Raw genomic sequence first — 26,841 nt, 5'->3', positions numbered from 1 at the left:
GACAAAGAGGAGGAGAAAGAGCAGGAGGAGGAAGAGGAGATGGAGGAGAAGGGGGAGGAGAAGAAGGAGCAGGAAGAGGAGGAGAAAGAGCAGGAGGAGGGGGAGGAGAGGAGGAGGAAGAGGAGAAGGAAGAGGAGAAGGAGGAGTAGGAGGAAGAGTAGAAGGAATAGGAGGAGGTGGATGAAGAGAAGGAGAAGAAGGAGACGACAATGACTCTCCCCCTTTTCAAAGCCTTATTGAAGGCCCGTCTCCTCCTAGAGGCCTTCCCTGACAAAAAAACCCCTTTCCTCTTCTCCCACTCCCTTCTGCATCTCCCTGACTTGCTCCCTTTATTCATCTCCCCTCCCAGCCCCACAGCACTAATGTCCATATCTACAATTTATTTATATTAAGGTCTTGTCTCCCCCTGTAGACCGTAAGCTCACTGTGGGCAGGGAAAGTGTCAGTTTATTATTACAGATGACACACAGATCTACATCTCTGCCCCTGTCCTCTCCCCCTCCCTTCAGGCTCGTATCTCCTCCTGCCTCCAGGACGACTCTACCTGGATGTCTGCCCGCCACCTAAAACTCAACATGACCAAAACTGAGTTCCTCATCTTCCCTCCCAAATCCGGTCCTCTCCCTGGCTTCCCTATCACCGTGGATGGTACGACCATCCTTCCCGTCTCTCGGGCCCACAACCTCGGTGTCATCTTTGACTCGTCTCTCTTGTTCACCCCACGCATCCGATCCGTTACCGAGACCTGCCGGTCTCACCTTTATAATATAGCCAAGATCCACCCTTTTCTCTCCACCCAAACGGCTGTCTTACTGCTTCGGGCTCTCGTAATATCCCGGCTAGATTACTGTCAACCTTCTCTCTGATCTCCCTTCCTCCTCTCTCTCCTCTCTCCAGTCTATTCTTCACTCCGCTGTCTGGCTCATCTTCCTGCAGAAACACTCTGGGCATGTCACTCTCCTTCTTAAAAACCTCCAGTGGTTGCCCATCGACCTCTGCACGAAACAAAAACTTCTCACTCTAGGCTTCGAGGCTCTCCATCACCTTGCCCCTTCCTACCTCTCCTCCCTCCTCTCTTTCTACCACCCACCCCGCACGCTCTGCTCCTCTGCCGCCCACCTCCTCACCGTCCCCCGTTCTCGCCCATCCCGCCGTCGACCCCCGGGCCACGTTCTCCCACGGTCCCGGAATGCCCTCCCTCCTCACCTCTGCCAAACTCATTCTCTTCCCCTCTTCAAAACCCTACTTAAAGCTCACCTCCTCCAAGAGGCCTTCCCAGACTGAGCTCCCCTTTTCCCTCTGCTCCCTCTACCCCCCCTTCACCTCTCCGCAGCTAAACCCTCTTCTCTCCCCTTTCCCTCTGCTCCTCCCCCTCTCCCATCCCATCCCCTCGGCACTGTACTCGTCCGCTCGACTGTATATATCTTCATTACCCTATTTATTTTGTTAATGAGATGTACATCACCCTGATTCTATTTATTTGCTATTGCTTTAATGAGATGTTCTTCCCCTTGATTCTATTTATTGCCATTGTTCTTGTCTGTCTGTCTCCCCCGATTAGACTGTGAGCCCATCAAAGGGCAGGGACTGTCTCTAGCTGTTACCGATTTGTACATTCCAAGCGCTTAGTACAGTGCTCTGCACATAGTAAGGGCTCAATAAATACAGTAAGTGTTCAATAAATACGATAGAATGACTGAATGAAGGACGAGGAGGAGGAAAGTCATGAAGCAAGAGAAGCGCATTCTGTCTCATCTCTGCCTTAGAACGTCCCTTGCCCCATCACCTTTCTCCCCACCTCACCCGCACTCACCATCAACCTACTCCCTACCCTCCTTCCCTCCTTCCCTCCCTCCCTCCCTCCTTCCCTCACCCACCCTCCCACTCTGAAATTCTCTGGGCCTGGTTTCCTCAACTGCCAAATGAAGATTCAATACCTGTTTTCCCTCCCCCATTGACTCTAAGCCCCAGGTGGGACAGGGATTGCATCTTACCTTGTATCTGCTCCAGTGCTTAGTACAGTGTTTGGCACATAGTGATCCCCTAATACATACCCCAGTTCTGCTTATCGAAGTCAAAATCTGAGACCCACCTATTAAAAAGTTAGCCTTGGAGGATGACTGACCATATTGTTGTTCCAAGTATTTGGAAAGATAAGTCACAGCTCCTACTATGGAACTAAATTGCAGCAGTGATAAAATCAGATATATTAAATACAGCTCGTTACTCAGCAGATGTTTCAGGGAGTAGAAAAAACCTGCAAGAGAAGATTCATCACTTAGTACTGTGCTAAGCACTTAAGCCAGGGCTCTGCCCACCAAAGGTATTCAATAAACACATCATCATCCACGGTAATTGCTGAGAGCTTAGGGCCTGCAGAGCCTTTTACTAAGTGCTAGGGAGAGTACAAGACAACAGAGTTGGTAGACAGGTTCCCAGCCCACAGGGAGCTTCCGGCACTGATCGATCACACCTAAACTCCTGGAGGTGCGATGCAGCCCCCAGGTCTGACTTGTATTCCAGAGCCCCATAGAAGTGTTCTGCACTGGCTCGGGTTCAATCAATCAGTGATGTTTACTGAGCGCTTACTACGTGCAGAGCACAGTCCTAAGCGCTTGGGAGAAGACAACAAGACAGGGATGGGTCATTAAACTCAGATTAAGGGAACCAAGGGGCTGCCTTGCCCCTCTCTAATTTGGGGAAAGGGCATCGAAGAAGGCAAACCATGGGACAGTCCCTTAGAACAGTGCTTTGCATATAGTAAGCACCTAACAAATACCAGCGTTTGTCCAGGCATCAGTGCATTGCCTGGACCACTGGTCTGAAGCACATGCTAAAGGTAAAATAATAATGATTGTTGTGGTAATTTTTGAGTGCTTACTATGTGCCAGACACTGTTTTAAGCACTGGGCACTGTTCTAAGCACCGGCACTGAGTGGGCTGAGTGGCCACTGACTTTTTTAAATTTTAAATGGTATTTGTGGAGTGCCAGGCACTCTACTAAGCGCTGGGGTAGGTATGAGATAATCTGGTTGGACAAAGTCCCTAATCCGCATGGGGCTCACAGTCTTCATCCCCATTTTGCAGATGAGGGAACTGAAGCATAGAGAATAATGATAAGTATGATGGCATTTGTTTAGCTCTCACTATGTGCCAAGTAGTGTTCTAATTCTTAGTGTTCTACCACTTCCCAGAGAAGTGAAGTGACTTCCTAAGGTCATACGGCAGAGAAGTCGCAGAGCCGGGATTAGAATCCTCTCTAGTAATAATAATGATGATGGCATTTATTAAGTGCTTACTATATGCCAAGCACTGTTCTAAGTGCTGGGATAGATACAAGGTTATCAGGCTGTCCCACTTGGGGCTCACGGTCTCGATCCCCATTTTACAGATGAGGGAACTGAGGCACAGAGAAGTTAAGTGACTTGGCCAAAGTTACACAGCTGACAAGTGGCGGAGTCGGCATTGGAACTCTTGACCTCTGACTCCCAAGCCCGGGCTCTTTCCACGAAGCCACTCTGCTTCTCTAGACTGGGAGTTCCCTGTGGGTAAGGATTGTCTCTCTTTATTGCTGTATTGTATTTTCCCAAGTGCTTAATACAATTCTCTGCAGACAGTAAGTGCTCAATAAATAGGACTGACTGAATGAATGAACGAACAAATGAACCCAAGTTCTCTGACTCCCAGGCCGGGGCTCTTTCTACTAGGTCATGCAGAAAACTTTTCCCCTTTGGAGTAGCACTTCGAGTTTTAGACCTTGCTATTCCCCCTCTAGACTGTGAGCTCCTGGGCAGGAATGTGTCTGTTGTTATATTGTCCTCTCCCAAGCACTTAGTACAGGGCTTTGCACACAGTAAGTGCTCAATAAATAGGAAGGAAGGAAGGGAGGAAGGGAGGGAGGAAGGGAGGGAAGAGAGGGGAGGGGAGGGAGGGAGGGTGGGAGGAAGGGGAAGAAGGGGGGAGGGAGGGAGGGAGGAAGGGGAGGGAGGGGAGGGGAGGGGAGGGAAGGAGGGAGGAAGGGGAGGGAAGGAGGGAGGGAGGGAGGAAGGGGAGGGAGGGAGGGAGGGGAGGAAGAAAGGAAGGAAATCTAATTCAACTTGTTCAGTGAATATCTGTGTGGACTTGTGTTTATGGGTGTAAATGCCCATGGTGTTTGCTTGCCGGTAAGATGTCCTTTTCCTTTTGCTGGTGGCTGGCTTTTGACATTAAGTGTTTGATTCTCCTCTCCGTTAGATCCGGTCCCAATGGGCGAGGCTGATGTATTACTTTCCTGTCTGCCCTTCTTCTTTGCGCTCTTGGGAAGGAAACAGAAGGGTATGCTGGCCAAAATGCTAAAGAATCCAGCAATCAAAAAACCGAGCCACCAAGCGCCAACCCAACGGGAGTCCTTAGGGGTGATGGTGATTTTATCTACGAAAAAAAAGGCCAAGAAAGAAAATGATTTCCAAGTGCATTATGACTGCAAAAAGATCAACGTTTTCCCAGTTTCCATTTACCTGATTTATTCCTCTTATCCTCGCACCAAATATGTTTAGTGAACATAGGAATAATAACTGTGGTATCTGTGAAGTGATTACAACATCCTGGCCACCGTACTAAGCGCGGGGTGGATTCAGGCAAATCGGGTTGGACACAGTCCCTGTTCCGCAAAGGGTTTACAATCTCAATCCCCATTTTACGGATGAGGTGACTGAGGCACAGAGAAGTGAAGAGACTTCCCCATGGTCACAGAGCAGACAAGTGGTGCAGCAGGGATTAGAAGCCATGACCTTCTAACAACCATGCCTGTGCTCTATCCACTATGCCGTGCTGCTGTTTGTCAGGGAAGAACCTTTGGAGGAGATGTTGTTGGTATTTGTTAAGCGCTTACTATGTGTTCTAAGCGCTGGGGGAGATACAGGGTAATCGGGTTGTCCCGCATGAGGCTCACAGTCTTAATCCCCATTTTACAGATGAGGTCACTGAGGCACCGAGAAGTTAAGTGACTTGCTTAAAGTCACACAGCTGACAGGTGGAGGAGCCGGGATTAGAACCCATGACCTCTGACTCCTAAGCCCGGGCTCTTTCCACTGAGCCACGCTGCTTCTCTGAGATGTGAGGGAAGCACCTTGGCCTAGTGGTTAGAGCTGGGGCCTGGAGGTCAGAAGGACCTGGGTTCTAATCCTGGCTCCGCCACTTGTCTACTGTGTGACTTCAGGTAATTCACTTCACTTCTCTGGGCTTCAATTCCCTCATTTGTAATTCCCCCGCCTGTCATTCCGCTTAATGTCTGTCTCCCCCGCTAGACTATAAGCTCTCTGGAGGCAGGAATCCTATCTACCAACTTGAATGGATTGCATTCTCCCAAGAGTTCAGTCCAGCACTGCACGCAATACAATATAAATTCCTTGAGGACAGAGATAGTGTCTACTAACCTTCCTCTACTCAGTCCAGCGCTTAGAGTGCTTCACAGAAAATAAAAGTTCCACACGTACGATTGATCGATTGGTAGAGACCTGCACTTCAAGGCCCTGGGAGCTCCTTCAAATAATACTTATTCAACCTACTTATTCAATCCGTCACCAAATCCTGTCAGTCCCGCCTTCACAACATCGCTGAAATATAATACAGCAATAAGGAGAGACAATCCCCACCCACAATGAGCTCTCAGTCTAGAGAGGATTCTAATCCCAGCTCTGCCACTTGTCTGCTGTGCGACCTTGGCAAGTCACTTCCCTTCTCTGGGTCTCAGTTCCCTCGTCGCTAAAATCCGTCCTTTCTTCTCCACCCAAACTGCTAAGTGGTAATACAGTCACTCATCCTGTCCAGGCTAGATGACTGCATCTGCTTCCTTGCTGACCTCCCAACCTCCTGTCTCTCCCCACTCCAGTCCATACTTCACTGCCCAGATTATCTTTTTACAAAAACATTCAGGACACGTCACCTCCTCAAAAATCTCCAGGGATTGTCCATCCACCACCGAATCAAACAAAAACTCCTCACCTTTGGCTTTAAAGCACTCCACCACCTTACCCCCTCCTAGCTCACCTCCCTTCTCTCCTCCTACAACCCAGCCCACACACTTCGCTCCTCTCGTGCCCATAACCTTCTCCCTGGGCCTCAATTTCCCCTGTCTCTCCACCACCCCTGGCTCACGTCCTACCTGTGGCCAGGCCCTCCGTCCTCAAATCCCACGGACAATGACTCTCCTCCCCTTCAAAGCCTTACTAAAGACCCATCTCCTCCAAGAGGCCTTCCCAGACTACGCCCTAGTTTTCCTCCTCTCCCACTCCCCTCAGCATCACCCTGATTTGCTCCCTTTGCTCTTTCCCTCCCCCCAACCCCACAGCACTTATGTATATATCCATCATTTTATTTATTTGTATTGATTTCTGTCTCCCGCCTTCTAGACTGTGAGCTCTTTGTGGGCAGGGTTTATCACTGTTTATTGTTGTATTGTTCTTTCCCAAGGCTTAGTATTCATTCGTTCAGTCGTATTTATTGAGCCCTTACTGTGTGCAGAGCACTGTGCAGTCCAGTGCTCTGCACACAGTAAGCACTTAATAAATTTGACTGAATGAATGAATAACACTTGTTGATTACAATGATAATAATATCATAGAGAAGCAGAATGGCCTAATGGATAGAGCTCGGGCCTGGAAGTCAGAAGGACCTGGGTTCTAATCCCAGCTCCACTACTTATCTGCTGTGTGACCTAGGGCAAGTCACTTCACTTCTCTGTGCCGTGTTTCCCTCATCTGTAAAATGGGGATTAAGACTGTGAGCCCTGTGTGGGACAGGGACTGGATCCAACCCAACTATCTTGTTAGAGAAGCAGCGTGGGTCGGTGGAAAGAGCCCGGGCTTGGGAGTCAGAGGTCATGGGTACGTATCCCGGCTCTGCCACTTGTCAGCTGTGTGACTGTGGGTGAGTCACTTCACTTCTCTGTGCCTCAGTGACCTCATCTGTAAAATGGGGATTAACTCTGAGCCTCACATGGGACAACCCGATTACCCTGTATCTACCCCAGCACTTAGAACAGTGCTCTGCACATAGTAAGCGCTTAACAAATACCAACATTATTATTATCTATCCCGGTGCTTAGAACAGTGCCTGTCACGTAGTAAGTGCTTAACAAAATACCTTCATTATTATTAATAATAATGACAATAATAATCATAATAATATTTCTCCACTCCAGTCCATAATTCATTCTGTTTTCCCCACCATTTTTGTACAAAAATGTTCAGGCCACGATTCCCTACTCCTCGAGAACCTCTAGTGGTTTCCCATCCACCTCCTTATCAAACAGAAACTCCTCACCATCGGTTTTAAAGCCCTCAATCCCCTTGCCCCCTTCTACCTCACCTCATTACTCGCCTACTACAACCCAGCCCGCAAACTTGGCTCCACCAAAGCCAACCTGGGAGCTCCTGCAAATGATAACACTTATTATTATAGTGCTTGTTAAATAATGATAATAATAATAATAGTAATATAATAGAAAAGCAGCATGACAGTGGATAGAGCACAGGCCTGAGAGTCAGAAGATTATGGGTTCCAATCCTGGCTCCACCATTTGCCTGCTGTGTGACCTTGGGCAAGTCACTTCACTTCTCTGTAACTTCGGTGACTTCATCTGTGAAATGGGGATTGAGACTGTGAGCCCCACCTGGGACAAGGGACAGTGAGCAACCCGATCTGCTTGTATCCATCCCAGTGTTTACTACCGTGTCTGGCATATAGTAAGAACGGAATGAATACCATAACTATTATTATTATTATTACCTACTCTATCTCATAATAATAACAATGTTGGTATTTGTTAAGCGCTTACTATGTGCCAAGTACTGTTGTAAGCGCTGGGGTAGATACAAGGTAATGAGGTTGTCCCTCACAGGGCTCACAGACTTAGCCCCCATTTTACAGTTGAGGTAACTGAGGCACAGAGAAGTTAAGTGACTCACTCAAGGTCACACAGCTGACAAGCGGCGGAGTCGGGATTAGAACCCATGACCTCCGACTCGCAAGCCCGGGCTCTTTCCACTAAGCCACGTTGTTTTTCATCCATCTCATCGCCGACCTCCCGCCTTCGTCCTTCCTCAGGCCTGGAACTCCCTTCCCTTCCCATCCCCTTTGCTCTTCCTCCCTTCCGGCCCCACAGTGCTTATGTTCATATCTGTAAACTTATTCATTTGCACTGATGTCTGTCTCCTCACCTCTAGACTATAAGCTTCCTGTGGCATGGAATGTCATTGTTTATTGTGGCATTCTACTTTCCCAAGCACTTAATACAGTGCTCTGCACACAGTAAACGTTCAATCAATATGATCGAACGCATGAATGAATCTCAACGGACAACTGACGGAGCCGGGATTAGATCCCAGGACCACTGACTCCCCGGCCCGGGCTCTTTCCACTAGATCATGCTGTTTCTCTAATCCTCGTCTCATGCTGTCGAGTCGTGTCCGACCCATAGCGACGCCAAGGACACACCTCTCCCAGAATGCCCCATCTCCCTCTGCAATCGTTCTGGTAGTGGATCTATAGGATTTTCTTGGTAAAAATCCGGAAGTGGTTTATCATTTCCTCCTTCCGTGCAGCCAGGTGGAGGCTCTGCCCTCGACTCTCTCCCAGTACGGGTGAGTCTTGACTTGTAGCGGATGGCCTTCCACTCGCTAGCCGCTGGACAAGTTAGGAATGGGATGGGTAGGCCTCTGCTTCGCTCTCCCTCCCGCCGTCGAGACCTGTAGTGTACTGGAGACTCTCCAGTTGCGACCCTGAGAGGGGTCTCTAACCCTTAGGTGGATAAAATCCACCTAGAGATTATGGGAAGACTGACGTCTCCTCCTTCGGACTTACTGAGGTCTACAAAGCCAATGTCCACGTATATCTGGGCACACATGGATCCCAGCAGGAAGCCGATTATGGGGCCGATCATGGCAACCGTGTGCAAGATGGCTGTAAATGGTAGAAAACAGGCAGTGAGTCCGGGGGCGTCATCTCTGTCTCGTCTCGTCTGGCGTCAACAGAGAGACGAATTCTCCCATGCGGGACCGGGACCCTGACGAGGGCTGATGGGAACCATGGCTCCAGACCCCACGGGCCAACGCAGGCACCGGAACTAGTTCATCAGTCAGTCAATCAGTCAGTTGTATTTACTGAGCGCTTACTATGGGCAGAGAGCGCTGTAATAAGCGCTTGGAAGCTAAGCCCTGTCCGATCACATGGTGCTCTATCCCATGGAGCGTGATCGCCCGGAGCTCATTCACATGCTGTGTTATCACATGGGTGCAAAAATCACACGGTGCGTGATCGCGTGGTATGTGATTGCACGGCATGAGATCCCATGGCGTGTGGTTATGTGGCAGGCAAGCTGGTGGCAAGCTATCGCATGGGGCATGATCACCTGGGGTGAAATCCCACGGTTCCCAATTGCGTGGCACACGATGACAGGGCACGTAAGCGCAGGGCACGCCATCCCTTGGCACCCGACTCCCGGTGGAGCGAACACATGCTGCGTGAGCACGGGGGATGGGGTGTCCCGGGGGTGCGTGTCGGCAGACACGGTCAACCCCACCCCGGCTGGACTCCCCGAAACCCTGCCCCTCCCCCGGGCTCTGCCCCGATAGCCCAAACCGGGATGTTGCAATCGGCCATCTGGGAGACGACGACACCGGGGAGCCGGAGCTCCGTCCACTGCCGAGGAGGAAGGTCCTAGGGCCCGAAGGGAGCCGGCCCGACCGGAGCCAGGGCAAGCCGCGGCGCCCTACCGATGGACAAGGTGGAATTCCCTTCCTTAGAAAAATCATCGATGTAGGAAATCCCCAGGGGGGTGACGGGCGTTTCTCCGATCCCGCGAATCAGGTTTCCCATCAGGACGTAGATCCACATGTTTGACTGTGATTCTCTTCTGCAATCTGGAAAGACAGAAAGGTCATTTAATCTGCTAATCTGGAAGCTTCTTGAGGGTGGGGACCACTTCTGACCAACTGTATTATAAGAATAATAATAATGGTGGTATCTGTTAAGCGCTTACTATGTGCCACGCACTGTTCAAAGCGCTAGGGGAGATACAAGGTAATCAGGTTGTCCCACGTGGGGCTCACAGTCTTAATCCCCATTTTAATAATAATAATGATGTTGGTATTTGTAAACACTTACTATGTGCAGAGCACTGTTCTAAGCCCTGGGGTAGATACAGGGTGATCAGGTTGTCCCACGTGAGGCTCACAGTCTTAATCCCCATTTTCATTCATTCATTCATTCATTCATTCATTCATTCATTCATTCATTCGTATTTATTGAGCATTTACTATGTGCCGAGCACTGTACTAAGCGCTTGGAATGTACAAGTCGGCAACAGATAGAGACAGTCCCTGCCCTTTGACGGGCATACGGTCTAATCGGGGGAGACGGACAGACGAGAACAATGGCAATAAATAGAGTCGAGGGGAAGAACATCTCATTTCCAGATGAGGTAACTGAGGCACAGAGAAATGAAGTGACTTGCCCATGGTCACACAGCTGACAAGTGGCAGAGCCGGGATTCGAACCCATGACCTCTGACTCCCAAGCCCGGGGTCTTTTCACTGAGCCACGCTGCTTCTCTTTTATTATCCTCTCCCAAGCAATCAGTGCAGTGCTCTGCAAACAGTGCTCTGCACACAGGAGAATGTAATCTCCTTGAGGCCAGGGACCATGTCTACTAACTCTATTGTCCTCTCCCAAGCATTCAGGGCAGTGCTTTGCACACAGTGCTCTGCACATAGAAGACTGTAAGCTCCTTGAGGGCAGGGACTGTGTGTTCTAACGAATAATAATAAGAATAACGATGGTATCTGTTAAGCACCTACTGTGTGTCAAGTCCTGTTCTAAGCGCTGGGGTAGATACAAGCTAATCAGGTTGGTCAAAGTCTCCGTCCCCCACGGGACTCACGGTCTTTATCCCCATTTTGCGGACGAGGGAACTGAGGCCTAGAGAAGTGAAGTGACTTGCCCGAGGTCACCCAGCTGACTAGTGGAGGAGCCGGGATTGGAACCCAGGTCCTTCAGGCCCGGGCTCTGTCCACTAGGCCATGCTGCTTTCCTAACTAACTCTGTGGTCCTCTCCCAAACACTCGGTACAGAGCTCTGCACACGGGAAAATGGGAGCTCCTTGAAAGTAGGGATGGTTTTGAACATCTCTATTGTACTCAATCAGTACGTGGCTCAGTGGAATGAGCCCGGGCTTGGGAGTCAGAGGTCATGGGTTTGAATCCCGGCTCCGCCGCTTGTCAGCTGGGTGACTTTGGGCAAATCACTTAACTTCTCTGTGCCTCAGTTACCTCATCTGGAAAATGGCGATTAAGACTGTGAGCCTCACTTGGGACAAGCTGATTACCTTGTATCTACCCCAGCGCTTAGAACAGTGCTCTGCACATAGTAAACGCTTAACAAATACCAACATTATTATATGGGACCCCTGCTGTAGGCACAGCATTTTCCTAAGCACTTGAGAGAGTACAATAAATAATAATAATTATGGTGCTTGTTAAGCGCTTACTATGGGCCAAGCACTGTACTAAGCTCTGGGGCGGCTACAAGTAAACTGGGTTGGACACAGTCCCTGTCCCACGTTGGCCTCACAATCTCAATTCCCGTTTTTCAGGTGAGGTAACTGAGGCTCAGAGAAGTAAATTGACTCGCCCGAGGTCACACAGCTGACAAGCGGTAGAGCCTGGATTAGAACCCATGACCTTCTGACTCCCTAGCCTGTGCTCTTTCCACTGCACCATGCACACTCAGTACGGTGCTCAGCACATAGTTGAATGGAAGCTCCTTGAGGGCAGTGATTATGTTTAACTCTATTGGTCTCTCCCGAGCGATCAGTACAGTGCTCTGCACCAGCAGCATGGAAGTTTCTTGAGAGCAAGGATCGGGTCTACTAATTTTATGGGAAGCAGCATCGTGACTAGAACCCGGGCCTGGGAATCAGAAGGTCATGGATTCTAATCCCAGCTCTGCCACTTGTCAGCTGTGGGACTTTGGGCAAGTCACTTCCCTTCTCTGGGCCTCAGTTCCCTCATCTGTAAAATGGGGATTGAGACTATGAGCCCATGTGGGAAAAGGACTGTGTCCAACCCGATTTGCTTGTGTCCATTCCAGCGCTTAGTACAGTGTCTGATCCAAATTAAGCACTAAACAAATACCATTATTATTAGTAGTAGTAGTAATAGCAGACATGATACCTGCCTGCAAGAAGCCTCTAAGCAACTGTGTTCCAAGACCGTTTGCTCTAAGATACATTGTTCGGGTGTAATCCACCAATAACAATAATAATAATGATGGTATTTGTTAAGCGTTTACTATGTGCCAAGCACTGTTCTAAGCACTGGCGAAGATCCAAGGTTATCAGGTTGTTCCACGTGGGGCTCATAGTTTTAATCCCCATTTTACAGATGAGGGAACCGAGGCACAGAGAAGTTAAGTGACTCGCCCACAGTCACACAGCTGACAGGTGGAAGGGTGTTCCCAGTCTGGGCGGGGGTCAGCGTGGCCTAGTGGAAAGAGCCCGGTCATGGGTTCTAATCCCAGCTCCGCTACTTGTCAGCTGTGTGACTTGGGACAAGTCACTTAACTTCTCTGTGTCTCAGTGACCTCATCTGTAAAATGGGGATTAATAATAATAATAATAATAATGTGTGTGAGCCCCATGTGGGACAACCTGATTACCTTGTACTTACCGCAGAGCTTAGAACAGTGCTTGGCACACAGTAAGCGCTTAACAAATACCATCACCTTGGGAGGCCCGTGATAGCCGAGTTCTGCCTTCCCACTCCTCGGACCGGAGCGGGGAAAGCGGGAAAGCACCGGTGAGGAGGCCTCCTCTTTCTTTTCTTTGTCTTAAAAATAAATCAAGAAGAAATGAAACCCCCTTGTTCAGCAGCGGTCTGAGGTGGAGGTGACCGCCAGAGGAGATGCAGCCTTGCCTAGCAGAATGAGCATGGGCCTGGAGGTCAGAGGACTTGGGTTCTAATCCCAGCTCCGTCACGTGTCCGCTGCGTGGCCTTGGGCAAGTCATTTCATGTTCAATAGTATTTATTGAGCACTTACTAGGTGCAGAGCACTGCACTAAGCGCTTGGAACGGACAAATCGGTAACAGCTAGAGACAGTCCCTGCCGTTTGACGGGCTCACGGTCTAATCGGGGGAGATGGACAGACGAGAACAATAGCAATAAACAGAATCGAGGGGATGAACATCTCATTAAAACAATAGCAAATAAATAGAATCAAGGCGATGTTCATCTCATTAACAAAATAAACAGGGTAATGAAGATATATACAGTTGAGCGGACGAGTACAGCGCCGAGGGAATGGGAAGGGAGAGAGGGAGGAGCAGAGGGAAAGGGGGGAGAAGAGGGTTTAGATGCGGAGAGGTGAAGGGGGGCAGTAAAGGGAGTAGAGGGGGAAGGGGAGCTCAGTCTGGGAAGGCCTCTTGGAGGAGGTGAGCTTTAAGTAGGGTTTTGAAGAGGGGAAGAGAATCAGTTTGGCGGAGGAGAGAGGGAGGGTGTTCCGGGACCGCGGGAGGACGTGACCCGGGGGTCGGCGGCGGGATAGGTGAGAACGGGGGACGGTGAGGAAGTGGGCGGCAGGGGAGCGGTGCGTGCGGGGTGGACGGTGGAAAGAGAGAAGGGAGGACAGGTAGGAGGGGGCGAGGTGATGGACAGCCTTGAAGCCTAGAGATCTTTCTTTGAGATCTTTGAGATCTTTCTCCACTCCCCAGACAGAGTCACTTCACAAATACGGACCCTTCTCTTTTCTCACCTGAATGAAGGCGTGTTGGCAAGCTGTCATTGCTGGTTGAGGGGAGTTCAGTTGTACAAGCGGAGAAGCTCGAATTGTCTGAAGGTACTGCGTCCTTGTTGTATCTGTAACTGGAAAGACAGGTTGGGAAATCACGTCTAAAAATTCACTTGCTTAAAAATATCGAGCATCCCACAATTCATGCCCCACTCCATACTTTCACCCACACCCACCCAATCTCCTCCCCAAATCTCCATCATCCCCACATGCCGAGCTACTGGCCAGGCGGGAAACCACGGGCCATGCTGGGAATATAGAGAAGCACGAAGGCCGGGGAGAACCATTTTGCCTCTGAGGAGTCACTGAAGGCCAGCTTAACGATCAGTTGTATTTATTGAGCACTTACTGTATGCAGAGCACTGTATTAAGTGCTTGGGGGAATATAGAATGTAATAGTGGATAGAACCCGGGCCTGGGAGTTGGAAGATCATGGGTTCTAAACCCAGCTCCGCCCCATGTCTGCTGTATGACTTTGGGCAAGTCACTTTACCTCTCTATGCCTCAGTGACCTCATCTGTAAAATGGGGATTGAGACTGTGAGCCCCACGTGGGACATGGACTGTGTCCAACCTGATTTGCTTGTAGCCACCCCAGTGCTCAGTACAGTGTTTGGCACATAGTAAGTGCTAAACAAATACCACAATTATTATTATTATTATAACAACACAACCGAGTTGGTAGACATGTTCCTACTCATGATGAGTTTACAGTCTAGAATATGTTCCAGCATGGCCTAGTGACAGAGCACTGGCTTGGTAATCAGAGGTTGTGGGTTCTAATCCCCGCTCTGCCACTTGTCTGCTGTGTGACCTTGGGCAAGGCACTTAACTTGGGCAGAGCACTTAACTTCTCTGGGCCTCAGCTCCCACATCTGGAAAATGGGGATTGAGACTATGAGTCCCATGAGGGACAGGGATTGTGTGCAACCTGATTGCCTTGATTCTACCCCAGTGTTTAGAACAGTGCTTGGCACATAGCAAGCACTTAACAAATACCACAGTAATAATAACAATAATAATACTAGTAGAAATTTCCCCCTGCCCCCCCAGCTCTCAGGGTTGCATGGTGGAGGAGGGAACATGTCTATCAACTCCCAAGCGCTTAGTACAGTGCTTTGCCCATAGTAAGTGCTCAATAAATGCCATTGATTGATTGCTTGAGAAGCTATCACCGACTTCACCCAGCACAGGAAGGGGAATCAGGTGACCCAGCTCTCCTGTGTGACCCTGGGTGAGTCACTTACCCTTTCTGAGCTTCAGTTACCTATAGAATGGAGATTGTTCTCCTTATACCTTTTAGACTTTGTGGGACAGGAACGTGTCTGATCTGATTATTTTATATCTACCCTAGCGTTTAGCACAGCGTCGAGGCACAGCAAGGGCTAAGTAAAGAATATAATCATTATTAATTAATAATAACAATAGTAGTAAGAATCTCATGGGGTGGGGGAGGGGGCCTGGGCTCAGCCGGCAGCCCATCCAGAGAACCCCAGCATGGTGGGGGAGGGTTGAGGGGGCTCAGAGACCCCCATTTAGGGGTGTCAAGTCTCTAAAGATGAGGACTTCCATCTCTGCCCAATCAGCTTCCCTGATTAATCCCCACCTTCCAGGTTATGCTCGTCCATGAGGGCCTTAGCCCTCCTCTTCCTTCCCTTCCTCTTTTTCCTCCCCTCCCCTTCTTCCTCCTCCTCCTCCCTTTCCCCTTTCCCTCCCCCCACCCCCTTCCTCCTCCTTCTCCCACCTCCCCCTTTCCCCTCCCTCCCACGCCTTATTATTGACTCTTCCCTGGATTAATACTGACTCTCCTATGAATAGATTGACATGCTGTTCCATGGATTAATACTCTCCCATGGATCCATACTTACTAACCCGGCAATTCATACTAGCCTATGGATTTGAGATTTACTCTTCCCCTCTAGACTGTAATCCCCTGGTGGGGCAGGGTACCTGTCTTCCAACTCTCTTATAGTGTACTCTTCCCTGCCCTCTATTTATTGCTATCGTTCTTGTCTGTCCGTCTCCCCCGATTAGACCGTAAGCCCGTCAAAGGGCAGGGACCGTATCTGTTACCGATTTGTACATTCCAAGTGCTTAGTACGGTGCTCTGCACATAGTAAGCGCTCAATAAATACTATTGAATGAATGAATGGATAAGCACTGAATAAAAACCACAGATTGATTGATTGACAGGATGAATACTTACAATCCCATGAAGAAGTGAGGTAGTGCTGTTAAAACACTTCCGAGGCCCATGATGAAGCAGCCAATGGAAATGATCTTCGGCCTGTGCAGTTTAGCTCCAAAGTGGCTTACAAACGCAATCACCAACAAATTGCCTAAGAGGGAAACAGTCCCTAATCAGTGCCGTTCTGGGTAAAGTCCTGTAGATCTACTACACTTAGCTGGCATTAGAAAAATCTTTCCTGATTCTCCAACAAGCTTTCTCTGACCAACCCTCAATATCACCTCGAGGAAGCATTTGATTGATTCATACCCATTCTTAGCAAGTGATTATTGAATTGTTCATTCGGATTCCTCTATATGTAAATACGTCTGTGTTTCTCTCCCCCTTTTGACGGGAAGCTTCTTGAAAAAGGCAACATTACTTGTACTCACTTGACTCACTTGACTCACTTGACTCACTTTCCTCATTTTTATTCTAGTGGAATTTGTTAAGCACTTACTAGGGGCCAGGCACCATACTAAGCGCTGGGGTAGATACAAGATAACCAGTTTAGACACTGTTCATGTCCCTCAAGGGGTTCCCGGTCTTAATCCCCATTTTACAGAGAGGGAACCCAGGTACAGAGAAATGAAGAGATCAGTCATTCATATCCCTTATCTGCCCTCAAACCTCTATAGATCTACTACACTTAGCTGGCATTAGAAAAATATTTCCTGATTCTCCAACGAGCTTTCTCCGACCAACTCCCAACCCTCAATATCACCTCGAGGAAGCATTTGACTGATTCATACCCATTCTTAGCAAGTGATTATTGAATTGTTCATTTGGATTCCTCTATATGTAAATACGTCTGTGTTTCTCTCCCCCTTTTGACGGGAAGCTGCTTGAAAAAGGCAACATTACTTGTGCTCCTTGACTCACTTTCCTCATTTTTATTCTAGTGGAATTTGTTAAGCACTTAGTAGGGGCCAGGCACCATACTAAGCGCTGGGGTAGATACAAGATTACCAGTTTAGATACTGTTCATGTCCCAGAAGGGGTTCCCGGTCTTAATCCCCATTTTACAGATGAGGGAACCCAGGCACAGGTAAATGAAGAGATCAGTCAATCATATCCCTTATCTGCCCTGCCCTCTGCATCCACTCTGACCTTGGTCACATCAACTCAAGCAGTTTGATCCTCACCCCAGCCCCACAGCGCTGATGTCCATATCTTTTCTTTTATGGTATTTGTTAAGCATTTGCTCTGTGCCAGGCAGTGTACTATCGCTTTGCACATAGTAATAATGTTGGTCTTTGTTAAGCGCTTACTATGTGCCGAGCACTGTTCTAAGCGCTGGGGTAGACACGGGGGAATCAGGATGTCCCACGTGGGGCTCACAGTCTTAATCCCCATTTTACAGATGAGGTAACTGAGGCACAGAGAAGTTAAGTGACTTGCCCACAGTCACACAGCTAAGTGGCAGAGCTGGGATTCGAACTCATGACCTCTGACTCCAAAGCCCGTGCTCTTTCCACTGAGCCACGCTGCTTAGACTCAGGGTAATCAAGTTGTCCCTCGTGGGGCTCACTCTTTTAATCCCCATTTACAGATGAGGTAACTGAGGCCCACAGAAGTTAAGTGCCTTACCCAAGGTCACACAGCAGACAGGTAGCGGGGCCGGGATTAGAAACCACATCCTACGACTCCCAAGCCCATGCTCTTTTCACTAAGCCACGCTGCTTCTCTGGGCTTTTTAAGCACTTACTATGTGCCGAGCACTGTTCTAACAAGTTAATCACAAACGTGGAGCTGGGATTAGAACCCAGGTCATTCTGACTACCAGGTCCCTACTTTATGCAGGTCACGCTGCTTCTCTGGGAGTATAGCACCCCCGTGGCCCCCAGAGGCTACCATTTGACGACCGGCCGCCCCCACACTGAGAAGCCTCACCGATCTCAAAGCTTCCGTCGATCAAGCCGGCCACGGAGGAAGTGGTGTCAAATCTCCGCTCTATCTGAGTGATGGAACTTTTCATCACCGTGCCCGAGAGGGCTTTGCAAATGTATGCGAAGGTCAGGGCCACCATAAACTCCTGCAAGAGAGCCAAAAGGATGACTGGATTAATCAAGAGGCCAAGGATCTCCAGGGAGGCCATCCCTCCCCATCCATCCATCCATCAGTCAATCAGTCAATCAAGAAGTGCAGAATCAAGCATCTCATCAGCCTCGCCGGCGTTCAGCTCGATCTCCGCTCCGTCTTGGGGATGGTCCGGGACACCCGACGTGGGAAAGGGCAGTCACATTGCTCCAGATGGTGGAAGGGGAGGGGGTGGTCGCCCCAGAAACCGCCGGTACTTCCCGCCGCTGCCACGGTCAGCACGTCCCGTTCCCCGGCCAGGGACTTCTTGTTCCAGAAGCCTGTCCGGTCTGGCTCAGATCCCCTGCCTGGAGGATCTTGAAGGCAATCCCGTCTTACCCCTGACACAGACAACAGAGGGGGTCCGCCAACACGCTCTGCCGTGACGGGAATGGCCTCCGTCACCCTGTGGAGCCGTCAGAAATGTTCAGTGTCCTCCAGAAAAATCTCACTTCTGTCAGAAAGCCCTCCCTGATTACACTCACAGTTACATCAACCCAACTAGCATTTATGGATTCTCCCGTCTTTTCAGCCCATTCGACCTTCTGTGGGTTCATGGATGTGGTACGGGGGAGGTGATAGGGAGGTTGAAAGAGCTGGGGATGGTGGGGCTTTCTGGGGGTAGTAGACTGGGAGCCAGATGGACAGAAGCAGGAGAAGACCCTCCAGCACAGCAGACCCCATCTTCCCCCTCCCCCCACCCCCACCTTCAAAGCAATTGCCCACAGCAAGTTCTCAATAAATATGATTGATTGACTGATTGATTGACCCTCCCTCATGTCCTTCAGGAGGACTTCTACAGTCAGGCTAACTAAATAGTGTCCAGCTCTGATTTCCTTAGTGTTTCTTCGTCGTATGTTTGCGCTGTTCTGTCTTTTGACTTTCCCCTTCTCCCTCCTTTTGTGTATCTGTGGTGAGTCCCCAGAAAGCTGCTTTGTTCGTGACTGTTTGTGATCCCACGAACAACAACAAGGAAGAGAGGGGCAAAGGCGGTGATGGGCTCTACCTGGGGCAGGTGATTGAGGGTCTGTGGGGGTGGAGCATGGAATTTGCACCTGATTAGAGCGAGAATTTTTCAGAGAGGGAGGCAGGGCAAATGTGAGCCCAAGGTGAGGGGCTCTGGGTAAGAGGAGGAGGAGTGGGCCTGGAGCCACGACTCTGGAATGATGAACAGTTGGAGGTGTGCGCTTGGGGGTTCATGGAAGTAGTTGGAAGACAAAGAAAGGGGAACAGAGCAGAAAAGGAAAAAGAAAAGTGAACATGAGGTAAGAAAGGACATCTTTTATTATTGCTTCCTCCTCCCCCTCCTCTACCTTTTTTTCCTTCTCTTCCTTCTCTTCCACCTCTCCTTCTCCTTCTCGTCCACCTCCTTCTCTGCCTTCTCTTTTTCCTCCTCCTTGCCCTCTTCTTCCTTCTCTTCCTCCTCTTCTTCCTCTGCCTTTTCCTCCTTCTCTTCCTCCTCCTCCTTCTCTTCCTTCTCTTCCATCTCGTCCTCCTCCTTCTGTTCCTCCTCATCTACCTCTTCTTCCTCCCCCTCCTTCTCCTCTTCCAATTCCTCCTCCTCATCTTCTACCTCCTCCTCCTCCTCTTCTTCCTTCTCCTCAGCCTGTCAATATCACAAGCGACTACAAGTCGAAGTCTATGGCTAATTCTAATCAAAATAAATCCCCGTAGCAAGTAGGAGTCTGCCTATCTGAGGCTGAGGCCCTTTCTCACAGTCTCCCCTGTAGACTGTAAGCTCCTTGAGGGGGCTTTCTACTCTATTGCCTTGTACTCTCCAAGAGTTCAGACCAGTGCTCTGCACACAGCACTCAGTAAATCCCACTGTCCGATAGACTGAACAGTCAGTGACAAAGATGTGACCCATTGGTACTGGCAGACGAACCTCGGTCCTGAGTTCTCCTGACTGAGAAACTGTGCAGAGGAGTTGATTCTAGTACCGGTGGCTTGCTCAGTGCCATTTGTGTCCTCTGGTTCCTGCCCCTCATGTTCCCGCTGGGGTCCAAGCTCAAGGGAAGTCAACCTTTCCAGACTGAGGCCTCCCTTTCCCTCTGCCCCTACTCCCCACCCCATTCCCCTACTCCCTTCCTCTGCTCTAGCCCCTCCCCTCCCCATGGCACTTGTGTATATTTGTATATATTATTTATTACTCTATTTTATTAATGATGTGTATATATCTATGATTCTATTTATCTATTTTGATGGCATTGATGCCTCACTACTTGTTTTGTTTTGCCGTCTGTCTCCCCCGATTATTCATTCATTCATTCATTCATTCATTTATTCATTCACTCATTCAGTAGTATTTATTGAGCGCTTACTATGTGCAGAGCACTGTACTAAGCGCTTGGAACGTACAAATCGGTAACAGATAGAGACAGTCCCTGCCCTCTGACGGGCTTACAGTCTAATCGGGGGAGGCGGACAGACAAGAACAATGGCAATAAATAGAATCAAGATTAGACTGTAAACCCGTCAATGGGCAAGGGTTGTCTATCTGTCGCCAAATTGTACATTCCAAACACTTAGTACAGTGCTCTGCACACAGTAAGCGCTCAATAAATACGATTGAATGAATGAGCACTCCTGAGAAGCAGCACGGCTTAGCGGATAGACCACGGCCTCGGACTCGGAAGGTCACGGGTTCTAATCCCACTCCCTCACCTGTCTCCTGTGTAACCCTGGGCAAGTCACTTAACTTTTCTGTGCATTGGTTACCTCATCTGTATCATGGGGAATTAAGAATGTGAGCCCCAAGTGGAACATGGATTGTGTCCAATATTTTATCTACCCCAGTGTTAGGTATAGACTGTGAGCTTGTTGTGGTCAGGGAATGTCACTCTTTAATTGTTGTATTGTAGTTTCCCAAGCACTCAGTACAGTGTTCTGCACGCAGTAAGCGCTCAATAAATGTGATTGAATGTATTGCCTGGCATATAGTAAACACTTAAGAAATACCAGAAAAAAGAAAAGGGCAAGCAGGCAGGCAGGGGCACAGCACAGGATGAAGTGTCCAAGGAGGGGTCTGACCAAAGCACAAGACCCACTGATGGCCACAGTGTCCATGGCCCAGGGCTGATGCTGGACCAGAGTGCGATGGTGAGCAGGTGGTCAAGGGTTCAGCATATGGTTAAGGTTCTGGGAAGGGTTTGATGCCCAGGCCCCACTTACAGGTGAGGTGATCATGGCCCGTGGCCAGTGCCGGGCTGGAGTATAATGAGCAAACAGGAGAGCAGGGTCACATAGCAGGGCGACACGCCCGCAGAGGGGTTTGACAAAGCCCAGGTCCCGCTGACCGAAGCAGAGAGCTTGGCCCGGGGCCAAAGCCAGGCCAGAGCGCAATGAGCGAGCAGATGGGCAGGGGCGCATGGCAGGTGACGTTCCTCCGGAGGGGTTTGACCAAGCCCAGGCCCCACTGATGGGCGCAGCGACAGAGGCCCAAGACAGACTGCAAACTGGAGCTCCTTCTCCTATGGGCGGTGGCCTCGGTCACCATTGCGGTCTTCCCCGCCCACATTCGCAGGAGATTTTTCCAGATTCCCGGCAGGACCTTCCCTTTCACGGGGAGCCCCGGTTCTTCTTTCAGAAACCTTCCCTACCGAGCAGATGTGGGACCGGACCCCAGGTCTCCCGGCTCCCAGAGCCGGGCTCTCTCCACCAGGTCAAGAGCGGGGCCGACGCCGGGCCGGAGCACAACGAGCAAGAAGGTGGATAGGGGCGCAGCACAGGGTGAAGTGCCCGCGGGGGTCAGTTTGACAAAGTCTAGGTCCCGCTGACTGGCCGAGTACTCTGATAACTCGGTCAAGAACTTCGATAACTCGGTTCCTAATCACTGGCTATTTTTCTCTTTTCTGCATTAGAGAGGCAAGCAAAGACTTTCTGATGCTTCACAGCCAGTGCAGGGATCAAAAGCAACTCAGTTCACAGGTAAACACCATCACACATTTCATTTTCACAGGCACATCAATCCGTGAATGACAATCTAATGAAGTAAATATTACCCAAATATTTCAACACACGCAATCTTCGCTTTAATCTGAAAGCAAACAGGACAACTGTCCACAGGGCAAAAGTTAAAAGTGATCTTCTAATCGATATCTGGAATTTGTTTTTAACCTTTGAGACACTGACTTAGGTGAGGCACCAGACGGCTCAGAAGAGAAATGATTTTAAATTTTGAACACAAGGTGATGATTTTTAAAAAAGACCTTTTTCAGATGGGGAAGACATCACTAGTTTATACAGAATTATTTTGCGGCTCCAAGGATTTTGCCTGAATGAAGCTATTGATCTGCCAAATGTTTTTTGGAGGAAGGGACAATATTCTCTTCTTTTTGTAGAGAAGTAGGTGGGCAAATCACCGAGATTCTCTTCAGACTCTCCCTACAGGCTCTCCTTCTGAGGAGGCTGCACCCCAATTCGAGGAGCAGCATGGCCTAATGGATGGAGTCTGAACCTGGGAGTCGGAAGGACCTGGGTTCTTGTCCCCATCTCTGCTACTTGTCTGCTGTGAGACCTTGGGCAAAAATCACTACATTTTTCTGTGCCTCAGTTACCTCATCTGTAAAATGAGAATTAAGACCATGAGCCCTTGCAGGACATGGACTGTGTCCAACCTGATTACCTTGAATTTACCCCAGTGCTTAGAAGAGGGCCTGGCACATAGTAAGCGCTCACCTAATACCATAAAAAAAAGAATTTAGGTTCCTCTCTCAAGGACAGTTTATACTCCAGAATAAAATCTTTTTTTTCTGGTATTTGTTAAGCACTTACTATGTATCAGGCATTTTACTAAGCACGGGGCTAGATGCAAGATTGTCAGGTTGGACACAGTCCCAGATTGGGCTGACAGTCTTAATCTCCATTTTACAGATGAGGTACTGTGGCTCAGAGAAGTGAAGTGACTTGTCTAAGGTCACACAGCAGACAAGTGGCAGAGCTGGGATTAGAACCCAGATCTTCCTGACTCCCAGGGCTGGATCTTTTCATTAGGCCACATTGCTTCTCAATTATCGAATTAGAAAGGGAGGGGCACCAAAGCCTGGGTGGCAGAATTTCTGACCCCAATCGAAATGAACTCTTTGGAAACTTCAAAAGAAAATTCCTATAATATTTCCAGTATGATTTGACAGGTTTGGGGAAAATTTAATTAAGGTTGGAATGAACCTTTCCACATGTAAATGCTTATTTTAACAAGTACCATACTGGTAAGTGTTATGTCTCTTTGATTTCATCTCAATGCCTCTTTCGTCAACTACAGTTTTACAACTGAATTATTTATAGGTTAAGAAGAGTTGATTAAACCTTCAAGACACTGCAGCATGCTGTTTTCTTCTTGACTGCTGAGGGGTCTGCCATTTTGGGAATCTGTCAGTGATGTCACTGGAAAACAAAAATGAAATAGACATGAAGCCCTGAAAGTGTTCTATAAATCCTCATTTTTCTCTCAGTTTTGTTGTCTCCCTCATTAGGTTGTCAGGTCCTGGAGGGCAGGGAGGGCATATTTAGCTTCTGAGGTATACTCCCAAGTGCTCAGTAAAGTACTCTAACAATAATAATAATAATGTTGGTATTTGTTAAGCGCTTACTATGTGCAGAGCACTGTTCTAAGCGCTGGGGTAGACACAGGGTAATCAGGTCGTCCCAAGTGAGGCTCACAGTTAATCCCCATTTTACAGATGAGGTAACTGAGGCACAGAGAAGTTAAGTGACTTGCCCACAGTCACACAGCTGACAAGTGGCAGAGCCGGGAGTCGAACCCATCACCCCTGACTCCGAAGCCCAGGCTCTTTCCACTGAGCCACTTTGCTTCCCCAACTGTGGTATTTGTTAAGCTCTTACTGTGTGCCGCACACTCTACTAAGTGCGGGGGTAGATAAATGATCATCAGGTCCCAAATGGGGCTCACACTCTAAGTAGGAGGAAGAACAGGTATTGAATCCCCATTTTACGGGTGAAGTAACAGGCCCAGACTTGCCCAGGCAAGTGGTGGTGCTGGGATTAGAACCCAGGTCCTCTGACTCTCCGGCCCAGCTGTATTCACTAGGCCATGCTGTTTCTCTAGGTGCTCAAAAAATGCCACTTGTTACCTGGCTCCTCAAAAACCCTCCCACAGGCTTCTCACAAGATCATCAACAGATAAATGGTGGAGCTGGGACGAGAACCGGCACACAATAAGGATTTAATGGTAATAATAATAACAGTGATGATAATGATAATAATAATAATTGTGGTATTTGTTAAGCATTTACTATATGTCAAGCACTGTTCTAAGCACTGGGGTGGCTACTAGATAATCAGATCCCAAATGGGGCTCACAGTCTAAGTTGGAAGGAGAGCAAGAATTAAATCCCCATTTTACAGATGAGGTAACTGAGGCACAGAGATGTTAAGTGACTTGCCCAAGGTCACGCAGCAGTCAACTGTCAGAGCTGGGATTAGAACCCAGGTCCTCTGACTCCCAGTTCTGGGCTCTTTCCATTAGGCCACACTGCTTCTGCAATAAACACCACTGATTGACTGATATTGGTGACCAGGCCAAGTTAAAGAATACATAATAATAATAATGATAATAATAATGATGATGATGATGGTACTTGTTAAGCACTTACTACATGCTAAGCACTGTTCTAAGCGCTGGGGTAGATCCAGGTTAGTCAGGTTGGACACAGTCCCTATCCCACTCTTAGTTACCGTATTATAGATGAGGTAACTGAGGCCCAGAAAAGTGAAATGACTTGCCCAAGGTCACACAACAGGGATGTGGCAGAGCTAGGATTAGAGGTTGAATTTCAGTCAACGGGACTTGATGTTCGTTATGGGCAGGGAACGTGACTGCTAATTCTTTTGTATTGTACTTTCCCAAGCACTTAGTTTAGTGTTCTGCAGACAGTGTAGGCACTCAATAAATATCACTGATTGACAGATTAACTGATGGAGGCCATGCATCCTTAAGATCTGTGCACTTAGAGCTGGGACTTTCGCACATTTGGTATTGGTCCCACCCGCAGTCCCACAGCAATTGAGTACATGTCTATAGATCACAGATTATAAATTATGTATTTACATTAATATCGGTGTCCCCCTGCAGACTGTAAACTCCTCGAAGGCAGGGATCACTTCCACCAACTCCACTGCATTGAACTTTCCCAAGCGCTTAGGACAGTGCTGTGCAGACGGTAAACGCTGGGTAAATACCATTCATTGATCGATTGATCAAGCAGTCGCATGCAGTATTTGTGGGAAATCTAGTCTTCCTTCATGAAGATTGGAAACTCCCCATTGTCCTGGATTCCTTCAGTTTGGTCTGAATCTGGGGGCCTCATTGGCACTCATGTTGTGGTCAGCTCTTCCAGTGGCAATAAATTAGCCCCCTTCTCTTGGCTTTCTACCTCCTTGTCTAGTAATGCATTACCTGTCGTCAAACTCCATCCTTAATCCTCGTAAACTGGCTTCTGTCCCCTTTGCTCCACGGAAACTCCCCTATTCAAAGCCATCAGTGACCTACTCCTTGACAAATCTAATGGCCTCTGCATCATCCTAATCTTCCTCGAACTCTCAGCATGGCCTAGTGGCAAGAGCATGGGCTTGGGAGTCAGAGGACTTGAGTTCTAATCCCGGCTCCGACGCTTGTCTGCTGCGTGACCTTGGGCAAGTCACTTAACTTCTCTGTGCCTCAGTTGCCTCATCTGTAAAATGGGGATTAAAATGGTAAGCCCCACGTGGCACAACCTGATTACCTTGTATCTACCAGCGCTTAGAACAGTACTTGACATGTAGTAAGCGCTTTACAAATACCATGATTATTATTATTTCAAACTGTGGACCACCCCCTTCTGGAAAATTCATTCATTCATTCAGTAGTATTTATTGAGCACTTACTATGTGCAGAGCACTGTACTAAGTGCTTGGAATGTACAAATCGGTAACATAAAGAGACAGTCCCTGCCTGCCCTTTGACGGGCTTACAGTCTAATAGGGGGAGAAAGACAAAAACAATAGCAATAAATAGATTCAAGGGGATGAACATCTCACTAAAACAATAGCAAATGAATAGAATCAAGATATTATCCAATCTTGGCTTCACTGACATTGTCCTCTCCTGGTTCTCCTCCTATTTCTCTGGCAGCTCATTCTCAGCCTCTATTGCGAGGCTCCTTCTCAGTGGAAAGAGGCCGGGCTTGGGAGCCAGAGGTCATGGGTTTGAATCCCAGCTCTGCCACCTGTCAGCTGTGTGACTGTGGGCAAATCACTTTACTTCTCTGTGCCTCAGTTCCCACATCTGTAAAATGGGGATGAAGACTGTGAGGTTCATGTGGGACACCCTGATGACCTTGTATCTACCCCAGTGCTTAGAACAGTGCTCTGCATATAGTAAGTGCTTAACAAATGCCAACAGTATTATCATTATCATTATTATTATTATTATTATTATTTCTGCCTCCCATTCTTTAACTTTGGGAATCCCTCAAGGCTCAGTTCTGGGTTCCCTTCTATTCTCCATCTCAACCCACTCCCTTGGAGAACTCATTCAACAACCACCTCAGTGCGAATGATTCCCAAATTTCCCTCTCCAGCCCAGACCTCCCTCTGCAATCTCACATTTCCTCCTGCCGTCAGAATATCTCTACTTGGATGTTCTATCTACATTTCGAACTTAACACGTCTCAAACTGAACTCCTTATCTTCCCTCCCAAATTTCTCCTCTCCGTGAC

General features: G+C 48.6%; 1 protein-coding gene across 3 annotated transcripts in view; it reads right to left on the bottom strand.

The window, feature by feature from the left end:
- Positions 1-26,841, bottom strand: part of LOC103167174 (solute carrier organic anion transporter family member 1B3-like) — a 55,653-nt gene that overhangs the window by 19,491 nt on the left and 9,321 nt on the right. For 2 of the 3 annotated variants that reach the window (XR_003756965.2, XM_029058510.2), the window contains exons 2-9: positions 23,432-23,509; positions 17,942-18,083; positions 16,028-16,160; positions 13,787-13,896; positions 9,753-9,899; positions 8,842-8,940; positions 4,162-4,410; positions 2,093-2,257 (exon numbers count right to left, since the gene is read on the bottom strand). Coding sequence is in view for 2 of the 3 variants with exons in the window: in XM_029058510.2 (XP_028914343.1) it covers positions 2,093-2,257; positions 4,162-4,410; positions 8,842-8,940; positions 9,753-9,899; positions 13,787-13,896; positions 16,028-16,160; positions 17,942-18,083; positions 23,432-23,485 (1,099 nt within the window). In the remaining variant the exon portion in view is untranslated. The remainder of the gene's footprint in view (positions 1-2,092; positions 2,258-4,161; positions 4,411-8,841; positions 8,941-9,752; positions 9,900-13,786; positions 13,897-16,027; positions 16,161-17,941; positions 18,084-23,431; positions 23,510-26,841) is intronic. The other variant, XM_029058511.2, reaches the window with a different exon arrangement.

Source organism: Ornithorhynchus anatinus, chromosome 2, assembly GCF_004115215.2.
Source record: "Ornithorhynchus anatinus isolate Pmale09 chromosome 2, mOrnAna1.pri.v4, whole genome shotgun sequence".
Classification (NCBI taxonomy): Eukaryota; Metazoa; Chordata; class Mammalia; order Monotremata; family Ornithorhynchidae; genus Ornithorhynchus; species Ornithorhynchus anatinus.
The sequence above is the reverse complement of the archived record's forward strand: the minus strand, read 5'-3'. Positions and strand labels throughout refer to the sequence as shown.